Source organism: Balaenoptera acutorostrata, chromosome 6 (assembly GCF_949987535.1).
Source record: "Balaenoptera acutorostrata chromosome 6, mBalAcu1.1, whole genome shotgun sequence".
Lineage (NCBI taxonomy): Eukaryota > Metazoa > Chordata > Mammalia > Artiodactyla > Balaenopteridae > Balaenoptera > Balaenoptera acutorostrata.
This window is the reverse complement of record NC_080069.1, coordinates 123,522,815-123,534,951: the sequence shown is the minus strand read 5'-3', so window position 1 is coordinate 123,534,951 and position 12,137 is coordinate 123,522,815. Positions and strand designations below refer to the sequence as shown.

General features: G+C 60.7%; 1 protein-coding gene across 7 annotated transcripts in view; it reads left to right on the top strand.

The window, feature by feature from the left end:
• Positions 1-12,137, top strand: part of ADAMTSL2 (ADAMTS like 2) — a 34,552-nt gene that overhangs the window by 1,941 nt on the left and 20,474 nt on the right. For 4 of the 7 annotated variants that reach the window (XM_057549332.1, XM_057549331.1, XM_057549329.1 and 1 more), the window contains exons 2-8: positions 25-814; positions 1,650-1,725; positions 2,874-2,976; positions 3,482-3,627; positions 3,761-3,884; positions 6,710-6,790; positions 9,147-9,322. In XM_057549332.1, coding sequence (XP_057405315.1) covers positions 429-814; positions 1,650-1,725; positions 2,874-2,976; positions 3,482-3,627; positions 3,761-3,884; positions 6,710-6,790; positions 9,147-9,322 — 1,092 coding nt within the window. In that variant the 5' untranslated portion in view covers positions 25-428. Of the gene's footprint in view, positions 1-24; positions 815-1,649; positions 1,726-2,873; positions 2,977-3,481; positions 3,628-3,760; positions 3,885-6,709; positions 6,791-9,146; positions 9,323-12,137 lie in introns of those variants that run through there. The other 3 variants (XM_057549334.1, XM_057549330.1, XM_057549336.1) reach the window with 3 other exon arrangements.

The window sequence follows — 12,137 nt, the reverse complement described above, 5'->3', positions numbered from 1 at the left end:
CGTGACTGTGCCCTTGCTTCCTAGGATGGATGGCAGATGGCAGCCTTCGCGCTGGGCCTGGTCCCTGCTGGCTCTGGCACTTGTGGCTGGGGGTGCGTCGTCCACAGGGGCCATGGTGAGTGGGGAGCACAATCCTTCGCCCAGGTGGGCTGACGCTGAGGGCTGGGCGGCAGACGTGGGGCAAGGGTCCGGGGGTCCTGGAGTGCCTTCCCAGATCCCCTCCCGCTCCCAGGAACGTGCCTTACAAGCCAGTCAGACCAGCCCCTGAGTGCGGGGCTCCGGCCACTCCAGAGTCCTTGCTGATTCGGCAGGACAGGGGCTGAGCGCTCACTTTCTGAGAGAAGCCCCGGAGTGTGGCGTGTAGACGAGCGGGTTTGGGTCCTGCAGAACCCAGGCCGGGCCCCAGGCTGCTCGGGGGGAAAGAAAGGATGGTTAGGTTCAGCCTCAGGATCCTGCCAAGCTCCCAGGATGTTCCAGATCCCCAGATTGGGCAGGACCTGAGGCCCACAGCTCCCTGGGAGGTCCCCCCGAGACCGCCCTGGAGACCTGAGCCCAGGCTTCGAGCAACCCACCCAGGGGGCTATGTCCTCCTGTCCAGGGCACGGGGACGGCAGGCCCGTCCGGCCAGGTGCTCCAGCCTCCTTCTAACTGTCGTGGGGCCTCTCACCCAGGACAACAGCCCAACATCCAACAGCCTGGAGGCGGGCACCGATGCCACCGCCTACTGGTGGGGAGAGTGGACCAAGTGGACGGCGTGTTCCCGCAGCTGCGGGGCTGGGGTGACGTCCCAGGAGCGGCACTGCCTGCAGCAGAGGTGCGGGGCTTGAGCGCGTGGCCCTGAGGGGCTGGCGTGAAAGTGGGGCCGCCTGCACGGGAAAGGGAGGCCTGGGAGGTGGGCAGAGGCTGAGGGGTGGGGGTGGGGGGTCTCGGGCTGGGAGGGGTCTTCAGTTTGAGGCTGCACAGGCCAGGTGAGCAAGTCAGTCTTTTCACTGGCCTCTGTTGGGGACGTGGCTTCTGTTGGGTCCCAGGCAACAGTGTCCTGGGGTTCATCCTGCTCCATTTCTAGGGCTCTTTCAATGAGGGGTCAGGCCCACCCTGGGCTTCTCTTCTGAAGACCTGAGTTGAATAAACATGGGGAAAGTATAAGGTGCAGTGGTTACTGTTGGCCAGACCTGGGTTCAAATCTTGTCTCGGCCACTTCCTAGCTGTGTGACCTTGGGCAAGTCACTTAACCTCTCTGAGCATCAGTTTCCTCGTCTGTGGAGTGGAGATTATGCTCGAGCCCACCTGACATTTCTGAGAATACAAGAGGCAGTGTGTGTGTATGCACTGCAGCACAGGGCCCATACGTGGTAAATGTTATTTTATTACTAACTCCGTGTCCTAAGACCCTCTGCTGTGAGCTGGGGATAGAGAGGTGAATTGGATCTCATCCCTCCCCCTAAGAAGGGGCTAAGAAACTCCCTCAAACTACCTGAATACCTGTGACATGAGAGGGCTCTGGCGGAGCAGCGGGGCTTGAGTGGGGAGGGAAGAGGCCTCGGTCAGAGGAGGCAGAGCAGGTTGGGGGCAGGGCAGTGGAGAAGCAGCCCAGATGCCGCCCAGGAGCAGAAGCAGGGTCAGGGCTGCAGCCCATGTCCTCCCGCCAGGAGGACGTCTGTCATGGGCGCTGGGAACCGGACCTGCACGGGCACGTCCAAGAGGTACCAGCTCTGCAGAGTGCAGGTGAGTCTCCGCCAGCCGGGACCCCCTCCCCCCTCCTCCCTCCTCCCTCCCCCCTCCTCCTTCTCTGGCAGGTCTCAGGGCAGCTTCCTGGTGGCCCCGGGCCCTCTGGACACTCTGCCCTGGGCCTGGGTGGTGAGGGCCCCCGGGCTCAGAACCCCCCTTCCTGCATCAAATCAAATCTGTGGTGCCCACCGCGGGCTGCAGGCACCGGAGGGGAAAAGGACCCGCTTCTGCTGGCGGAGCTCCAACACGACCTCAAGGTTTGGGGTCTACGGGCGCACGCGGCCCCTGCGCTCAGGGTGAACCCTGCTCCCGGTTCTCCCCGGGGGACTGAAGTCACCGGCTGCCGCCCCTGTGCGCCCGCCTCTGCTCTCTGCGCCCTCAGCACCCAAACCTTCTCTGTCAGTCGCGTGCTGCACCGAGGTGGCCGGGTCTGGGCAGGAGGTGCCGACTCTGGCTCAGCCTCCAGTCACCTCTCGATGGGGCCAAAGCCAGTCTGAACCGGACCCCCGGGACGGGGACGGGGCAGAGAGATGATGCTGTGTGTCCCCACGTCCCTGCGTCCACGTGTCTGTGTGTCTGTGTGGGCACGTGTGGGGAGCTAGGGGCTGGAGGGAGGCGAGCGGCCATGGCCTCTGTGCTGGCCTCGCCGGTCAGCTGCCCTCCTGACGTGAGCTCGGGAGGGAGCCCTGGCCCAGTTCGGCTCCTGGCCGCGGCGTGAGCAGCTGGGCCCTGCACAGGCCCCTCCCCTCTGCCCCATGGGCTCCTCTTCTGCGAAGTCAAGCCCACGCAGTCAGCGCCCGTGTCCCAGGCACTGTGGCTACGGCTGCGGACACGCAGATGGGCCCCTGCCGGAGGATGCGGGGCGAGTGGGGACCCCGCGCGAGCACAGCCGAGGCCGGTGTCCCTGCCGCTCTGTGTGCAGCCGGGGAGAAGGCCAGGGTGGTGGGGCTGAAAGGATCCAGCCCAGAGCACGGGGAGGGCCAGCACACGTGGGTGCTGGAGGCCTGGTCCTCCCTCCTTCCGTCCAGAGAGCCCGAGAGACTGAGAGCGAGGGGGAGAGCCACTTCCTGCTCCGCCTGGACAAAAATGCTTTTGTCGGGCCGAGTCCCTCCCAGAGCCTCCCGCCCTGTCTTCCCGCTTCCCAGGAGTGTCCGCCGGACGGGAGGAGCTTCCGCGAGGAGCAGTGCATCTCCTTCAACTCCCGTGTGTACAACGGGCGGACGCACCAGTGGAAGCCGCTCTATCCCGGTACTGTGGCCCTGGGCCACCCAGCAGGGAATTCTCTGGCAGGATCTGTACCTGACGGCCACCTCCTGGGGACTGTGGGAGGGAATGTCCTCGTCCAGTGGGTAGGCAGGTGGGGAAACAGGCCCAGAGGGAGGGGTCTTGTAGAAGGTCGTAAGTAGTTCAGGCGGCGTGTAAATGACTTGGCCTCTCCCGCTCACCGGGTAAGTGCAGGGTCCCCAGGACCGGCAGCCCAGGGCCATCAAGTCGGCTCAGACCTCCTGCAGAGGGGACACTGCCCCGCACTCACAGGCAGGCAGAGGCTGGACTTCCGGAGCCTGGGCTGGGCCAGATCACCTGTATCTTGGTCCGTTTCTGCCACTGAGACCCTGGGCAAGTTCTTTCCATTCTCCAGGCCTCCGTTTCCCCATCTGTGCCTTGAAAGAAGTGCTGTCTCGGCGGGGGGGAGGGGAAGTCCCTGACTCTGGCCCCCCCCCCCGCCGCCCTGAGACCCTGTCCCCCACCTCAGATGACTACGTACACATCTCCAGCAAGCCGTGCGACCTGCACTGCACCACCGCGGACGGCCAGCGGCAGCTCATGGTCCCCGCCCGCGACGGCACGTCCTGCAAGCTTGCCGACCTGCGAGGGGTCTGCGTGTCTGGAAAATGTGAGGTTGTTCAACATTGTAGCAGAAGTACCACCGGTCTCCTTGCGCCGGCCGCCCGCCTGTCCGCCCAGGCAGTGGCGGCCCCGGGGCCCGGGCCTCAGCGCCCTCCCAGCAGCCTCTCCACCTCCCTTCCTGCAGCCCATCGGCTGTGACGGCGTGCTCTTCTCCACCCACACGCTGGACAAGTGTGGCGTCTGCCAGGGGGACGGAAGCAGCTGCACCCACGTGACAGGCAACTACCGCAAGGGGAACGCCCACCTGGGTAAGAGCCCCTGCTGCTCTGGGTCCAGGGCCCGTGGGATCCTGCCGCCGGCTGCTAAGTGACTGCGCAGGGTCCTTCCCCTCCTGGGCCCCCCCGATCCTCCACCCAGGCCCAGCAGGGCTGGCCAGTGGCTCTGTAAGGCCCCCATGGGCTATAGGAAGAGGAGCAGCTCTGGGTTGAGCACCTGCTGGATACCAGGTGCCGCAGTGCTCACGGGGCTTGGGGACCCCATTTGACCTAAGCGCAGCCTCCAGGGAGATGTTAATACCATTCTTAAAAGGGGGAAACTGAGGCACGCGTTCCGTCCTCACCGCTGATATGAGATTGATGTCTGGGCACACAGATTCTGGGGCCTAAGCTCTCAAACCCGAGTTTCAAGGGCTGAAGGGGTGCCCAGGCTCCCGCCAGCTGCGGGCCGACCGCAGCACAGAGCCAGCCCCTTTCTTCCCCAGGCAGCGGCTTGTCAGTTTTCACGGCTGTGCCCATTTGGCTTCATGTTTGCATGCAGCTCTGGTCCAGCCCTCCTGGGGGTTGGGGGAGGGACGGGCAGGGGGGTCTGTGCATGCGATAGGACTTTGCACTTTTGGAAGGATGTTGCTTATAATACTCAGTCTTGAACTGAATACATTCCTGGGTCTCAGTTAATGCTTGTGGGATTAAACTGGGTTATCACAGCCTCCAGACTGGGAAAGGTAGGGCAGCTTGAAACCCATTTAACAGATGGGGAAACTGAGGCCCAGGGCGGGAACTGCCGGCTCGAGGTCCCCCAGTGAGGCCAGGCGCGTCTGGGCTAGAACCAACCCCTTGAGAGCCCCCAAGGACCTGGCCGTCGGGACCCCCACGTGTCCTGGAGGTGGAGGGGATGGACAATTTCAGAGTTAGTGTTAGGGCTTGGACGAGGGACCCAGGGATGGACATGCCGACTGAGGAGGGGCAGGGTAAGGAAAGGAGGGGAGTCTTTAGCGGAAGCCCAGCTGGACAGGGGTCTGAATAAGGCATGGCGAGCACAGTGGGCAGAGGCCGCTTTCTTCAGAGGCCTCGCTATGGGAGGGGCACGGGCAAAGACATCGCGCCTTTCCTCCCTTCCTTTCACAAACCTGCTTTTGGGACCTTCCACCAGATCCTGGGATGTGGAGCTGGCAGAGGCAGGGTTCAGAGGGTACGTCTCTTTCTGAGCGCCTCCTGGGTGCCAGGCGCTGCAGTAAGGTTCATGCCCACATGGAGCTCTCAGCTTGGGGGCCCGGGGCTGACCCTTAACCAAGCCCACCTATAACTCTACCAAGTGCTTTCTGCGCACAGAGCCAAGTGCAGCACGGTTAACTCGCTTCCAGCTCTCGACTCCGGGCAGGGACTACCACTGTTGTCATTTTACAGATGTGGAAACAGAGAGGTTAAGAAACTAGGTTAAAGTCACATAGCCAGAAGAGGCAGAGGTGGGTGTGAACCCAGACAGCCTGCTCCCGGGTCTGTGGTCCTAAGCACTGACCCACAGGCTCCCCTGGTAGATGTGTGCGTGGTAGCTATGGTGAAGAATCTCGGAGCTGGTTGCCAATTTAAAAATTAACACATATAAACCTTCATTTAAGTAAATGATATTTAAACAAAGTCATCATTTCCTAATCGTTTTACCTCTATAACTATTGTGTCTGTCAGCTGGAAATACTAGGGCAGCAGGTAAACGACTGTGTCCCTTTTCCCGACTCTGCGCCCAGCGACACAAGCTGGCAGCTTGAAATCGGCCACAGTGGGTGGAAGCGCTTGTACTCCGGAAATCGGCCGATACTGCAGGTCACAGCTGCTCCTGCCCTCCTGCCAAGAGAGCCAGTGGTTAAGCATTTAGGTGCACCCCGCTGGCCGGAAGGACCAGCTCAGGGTCTTCAGGGGGCTGTAAAGGGGGGCGGCCGGCAGGAGCAGCTCACCCGGCAGGCGGGCCCATGTGCTGCCCCTATGGGTGACTTGAGCATCGGCCCCAACAAACCTGATTCGAGAACCCCCTCGCCATCTTCTCCCGGAAGGCTTTTCATTCTGAGGGCTTTAAAAAAATCTCGCCTCCTTCTCCCAGCAAACCCTCTACCACCTGCTGGAAGCACGGTCCCTTCGTCAGACCTCCGCCCCCCAAGACTCTTGGTCCCTTTGTTGGGGGCTCTGTGAGGGTCTCCGTGTCTGCCGCCCCACCTGACTGGGGCCTTTGATGACAGGCCCTGAGCTGGGGCCTCGTACTTTCTCATTTACACCTTTGAATGTAGCAAGCCTTTAATATCAACGTGATGGTACGACAACGTGGGTTTCTAAAATAGCACCAGTGACGACGCCCTCGGGGCCAGGCTCTGTGCTACCCAGAATCTCCTCCGTCATCTGGAATGGGGGCCGTCATCCCGGTACAGGCGAGAAAACTGAGGCCCAAGTGCTCCAGCAGCCTGCTCAGGGTCACCTTGGTGATAGTGGCAGAGCAGGACCCAAGTATGTTGACTCCAGCAGATGTACGGTCCCCGTGGCCTGTGGTGTACCTCGGGAGGAACAGGGCAGGTACCAGGGAGCGTCACCCACAGCCTCGGTAGGAAAGTGTCTCGGAACCGGGGAATGCTGGGGCCGTGCCGGAGCGGCGGGTCAGCTCTCCCGTGGCAGGGCGTGTTCCGGCAGCTCTTGCACTTGCCTCTCGGGCCCCAGGTGCCCAGCTCTGGCAGGGGGGAGGGGCTGCCCTTAGACACTGCCCCTCGCACACCGGGAGTGCAGGACGGTGGTGACTGCAGTCCAGAGTCGCCTTTCCAATCGAGAGGCGGTGGCCACAGACGACCTGCTGCTCACCGTCGTTCCGTCTCCCCCAGGTTACTCTCTGGTGACCCACATCCCGGCCGGTGCCCGAGACATCCAGATCGTGGAGCGGAAGAAGTCTGCGGACGTCCTAGGTGTGTATGTGGGGCCTGGGTGGCTTCACAGGGGCTTATGGCTTTGCATGGGGTGAAATGTGTGGGTTATGTGTGGACAGGGGACACTTGACCTTGGGTCCCTTCTTGCAGGAGAGGGATGGCCCCAGAAGCCAGAGCTTGACCTGGGTGCATGTGTGTAGCATGTGGCGGGCGGGGGGGGGGTCATAGGGAAGCTGACCTCACCCCCATGTGTGCAGAGGTCTTGCACTCAGAGTTGCTTAATAATGGCGGGGGTCATGACTCAGGTAGTGAGTTCCCTGTCCCTGGAGGGCCAGGCACAGGCAAAAGCTGGAGGCGCTGGCGGCGGCCTCTCTGCTCCCCCCGCTGCCCCCCCAGGTCTGAGGAGTGAGACTCTGGGGCTGAGAAGGTTGAGGCAGAGCGAGAAGGAGTAGGTGGCCAGTCTGAGGCCAAGGGTGACGAGAAGCAGGGGTGGGGTTCAAACTCCCATATGGGGCCCTCTAGTTGATGCTTTGGCCACTGGGCTGTCTCTGGTGGGAAACTGGATTCAGTAGGGGTCCTTGACTTGAGAATTCTGGCGTCATTTGCACGGTGGCTGAGGCGGTGAGGCCCCATGTTGGTGACAATTTCTGGAAGGGCTCCCTGTGTATTGGGAAGTTGGCGGGGCAATGCACATTGTCTGCATCCACAGGGGAACCCCTTCTGGCCGAGGAGGGCAGGTACTGACATCTGTGAGCCGATCTGTGCAGGGCAGGTGGGGGACCCGGGCAGGGCTCACCTCCCTCCCTCTCAGGGTGGCTTCTCGGGGCCCAGGGCTGGTGGGGCGCGACCACCCTTCTAAGGGGACGCTGGGGTGGACAGTGGGTCTTTGCTAAAGGTCCTCAAGGTTGAACCCAGCACAGGCTCTCAGCCCTTCAGGCCCCGGGGCCCCAGTGCCTGGGGCCCTGAGCTCCAGCCCCCAGCCGGCAGGTCTGCACACTCCAGGCCCCAGCCCCTGCGGCCCGAGCACGGGGGCCAGGCCTCTGCCAGGCCGGTTGCTCTGTGGCCCGCTGGGAGGGTGGTGAGGCCAGGAAACACCGTGTTCCCAGAGCTGGCTGCAAAGCCATCGTTCTTGAAACAGACGCGTGGAAATACCAAGGGCGGCCTCAGAGCACTGGGAAAGCCGCAGGAAGGAAGGTCATTACTGTCAGGAAACAGGTTTTGGACGCGGGCCGGGGATTTAACCCTGTGCACAAACCCAGCCCCTACGTGTCCCCCTCGCCCAGCTCCGGCTCTTATCCCCGTTAGTTTTCGACGTTGCCACACGGAGGGTGTTTTTCCAGCAGACGCGTCCTGCTTGCTGCATCTGCCTGATAATAAATTAACCGCCCGTCTCCTCTGCTCGGAGTTGCATCAGGAGCTTTGGAAGCTGAACTCTTCCCCACCTTCGGGCCAGTTCCTGGAACGGGCTCTAAAGAAACCCTCTGGAAGACACACTGTCCCCGAGGTGGAGCCCTGCCCCCCGGCCCCGGGGCCCCCAGGGAGGGCCAGCCGCCCCGGCTCTGGACGGATGTCCCAGCCCATTGCGGGGGGCTGCATGTGCGTTCCCGCTGTCTGGGCGTCATCTCGCTCCAGTTCTGGGAGTGGATGTCTCTCTGAAGCCCTTGGTTCCACGTGTCCACCGGCACCCTGCCTCAGAGAGGGGCTGACTGGGAGCCATACCGGGGAGAATGGGCCGATCCGGCAAGAGGTCAGCCGGGTCCCCCGGTCTGGGCGGCAGAATGTCACGCTCCCAGCGAGAGCACGGAACTGGTCAGCTTGGGGTGGTCAGGTAGGGCCCGCTGGGGCCGCTGGGCCAGGGCTGCAGGGTCGCTCAGCGTGGGCCCTGGCGGGGCACTGCGGTCCCCTCCCCATGTCGGGGGAGGGGAAGCTGGGGGTGCCAACTCACCCCGGCTCACATGGGGAAGTCTGCAGCAGAGCCAGGCAGGGTGGCCCGGCCCCAACCTGGCGGACACCTGCTGTCCAGCGTGTGTCTCGACCTGGCCGCTTGGTCCCTACGTTTTATCACCTCTCAGCCCCAGCCCCTTCGGAGGCGGCCGGAACGGCAGGACCATGTGGGCCCTGGGCCAGCCATCTTCAGTGGTCCAGACAAGCCCTTGTTTATTGTAGGCTGATAGGAAGGAGGACCCACGTCTCCCTGGCCAGGGCCACATGCCGTGCGCAAACAGAGCGTCCCACTCCCATGACGTGGAGTCTCCTGTCTTTGGGTGTTTGGGGAGGGTCACGGGGATCCACAGGCCGGCCAGAGGCCCCGAGCGTGAGGTCCTGCCCCTCCCTGCCCCTCCATCCCCGCTCCGGCCGCTCCGGCTCAGGTGACCAGGCAGCTGTGCCCTTTCAGCTCTTGCAGATGAAGCCGGCTACTACTTCTTCAATGGCAACTTCAAGGTGGACAGCCCCAAGAACTTCAACATCGCCGGCACCGTGGTCAAGTACCGGCGGCCCATGGACGTGTACGAGACGGGGATCGAGTACATCGTGGCGCAGGGGCCCACCAACCAGGGCCTGAACGTCATGGTGAGTGGGCCGTGGCGCCGGGGCTTCCCCAGAAGCCGGCAGCAGGCGGGGGCCTCCGGGCCAGCAACTCCGCGCAGCTCGGGGTGGGCCTCATTCCTTCAGCCCCTCGTTCACTCACTGAGTCACTCCTTCATCCCAGCCCTCACTCAGATTTTCATTCCTTCACTAGTCTCCCATTTACTCATTAATTCATTTACCTGTTCACTTGCTCACCCAAGCACCGGCTTGCTCACCCTCTCACTTGTGTGACCCTCCTCTCCCTCTCCTCCCTCCCCTCCCTCCTCCCTCCCCTCCCTCCTCTCTTCCCTCCCTCCTCTCTCCCCCCTCCCTCCCTCCCTCCCTCCTTCCTCCCTCCCTCCCTCCCTCCCTCCCTTCCTTCCTTCCTTCCTTCCCTCTGTTAGCACCCCTGGAGGACGTGCACAGCAGGAGGTTCTGTGCAGGGCATCAGGAACTGTGTGGGGAGATGAGGACAGAAGGCTGGATGGGGTACAGGGATGCAGGACCCACTCCACACTCCACAGTTGGGGGTTCAAGCCCCCCATGGAGTTCCCTACCCTCAGCCCCATGACACTGTGGCATTCCCGCCAGGTCCTCGATGCTGAGGGACCGTGGCAGTGCTTGTCATGGCCGTCCCCCTGATGCTGCACCCAGGATGCTCATGGCTTCTGTGGGGGGAGTGCATGGGGCACGAGTAGAGGGCAAGAGAGTTTGGCTTGTTATGGCCAGCGTGCCGGGACTTTTCCCGTGGCTACTGTCTAGAAATGAATGGCATTGCCGCTTGGTGCCCCAGATCTGAAAATGCAGAGGAATTATCACTGAAATCAGGTGATGTCAAGAGGCTCTTGGAGGCCTGCTGGCTTTCATGGAGGCTGAGGGATACAGTGGGGACAGAGCCCACCCACCTGACCAATGCCAGAGGCTGGCCCATGGCAGGTGGCAAAGACGTTCTATCTCTCACCCGGTTGTTTCGTGCCCCTCCCAGCGTGGGCGCCCCGTAGTGTGCATTAACAGGTGATCCAGAGACCTTCACATGTTATGTCTCCTCCATTGATCCAACCACGCGTGTCTTCTCCAGGCCTCCTCATCCCCGATCTTAAAGTCTTTTCCATCCAGGCTCCTGACCAACCGGCCAAGCCAAGTGCACTGCCCACGAGTCAGTATTTATTCTTACTTAGGGCCACTCTGCCTGCCAAACAAATTGGGTGACCACCTTACATGTACTGCCTGAAGCCCTCTGGGAGGATTTTCCTTCACAGCAACTTTTCAGGGCTACCCTGAATCAGATCCCATTTTCAGCTCGCACCCCCAGACCAAGCTGACCCAGCTCAGAGTCAAGTTTTGCCATTTTGCTCCTCTCCGTCTTCATCCTAAGGGTACACGGTGCAGCCGTAGCTGTGAGCTAAGAGTCTTGGATGCTGGGAGATTGGGTCACCTGCTGATGAGCTTTCCGTCCCTCTAGCCCTGGATTGCTGCTGGGCCCTCCTGACCCCGTAACTTAACGGAGTTGAGAGGCCTCATGTTATAATGTTCGGCTCTGGCTGTGTGGGTCACTTGATGTCCTGTGGTCAAAGGGTCATCTCTAGTAGGGCCTGATAGCACACCAGGAGCTTTTCTCAAATAACGTCTATTTATTTTAGGTGATATGGCCTTCCTCTAGAATACTAGGGGTCTACGTTATCATTTTCTTAAAGTTTGCCAGAAACTCCACAGTCTATCTTTCCCTACCACAGACGCCTTTATTACTGCAGGGGATGCTGGGTATTACAGCCCAGGTGGTGGGCTGCTTGCACCACAGCCTGGACCTCCTGCAGAGCCCTTTCTCCTCAGGACCCCACTCAAGGCAAATCCAGTATATGTATTGGACCAATATTCCCTGATGTGGAATATGTTGTGTCCAAAATTCTTCACGACTGGGGGGATGAGATATGATAAGTTTCCCTTTATTTTCAAGGAGATGTCTTGTCCTGCCCTAGACTACTGGACCCTGAGATTTTCACTGATGTGGGGCCAGTCTTCACAGGGGTTAATCTCCGATCTTCTGGAATACGTATGTTTTACCAAGGCCTCCAGTGCCCCTTCCTGCTCATCAGGTCTGATAAACATGATGTCGTCAACGTAGAGGACCAATGTCATGTTCTGTAGGATGGTCCAGACCCGTTTGTACTGTGTTATGACGGGAAGCGGGAGAGTCACCCTAGCCCTGGGTCAGAACTGTAAATGTGTGAAACAGAGCTGCTTCTGCTTCTCCTTCCTGATGGGGGTAGAAAAGAATTTGCCAGATGGATGGCCACATATGGTCACCTTGAGGCCACGTTAATCTGCTCTAGAAAAGATGCCGCATCAGTCCCAAAGCTGCAACTGGGGCTACTGCTCGGTTGAGCTTGCAGGAATTCACTGCCACCCTCCTGGATCTGTCTTGCTTTTGCAGGGGCCAAACTGTGGAATTAAATGGGGGCTCTGATGGGATCAGCATCCCTGCATCCTTTAGGTCTTTGAGCGGCACTAATCTCTGTGTTTTCCCCCCAGGATGCAATATGGTTTCTGATTTACTCCCTGCCCAGGTCAAGGAGCCAACAGGAGAGCTCTGCTGACTCCCAGTTATGTGTTTGGGGGCTGGGTGAACCTTGGATCCAGCGGATAGACTGTCAGCCAGACCTGGGCCTTGTTTGGGCCATTACTTGTCATCCATGTGCTCTCACCGTAACGGGGACAGTTATGATGCTTTGGGTCCCTGGTTAACAGTGACAACGTGAACCCTGGTCCCACAATGTCTGCCCGTTTCTCCACTGAGCAGCTCACCAAGTAAACAGCTGTG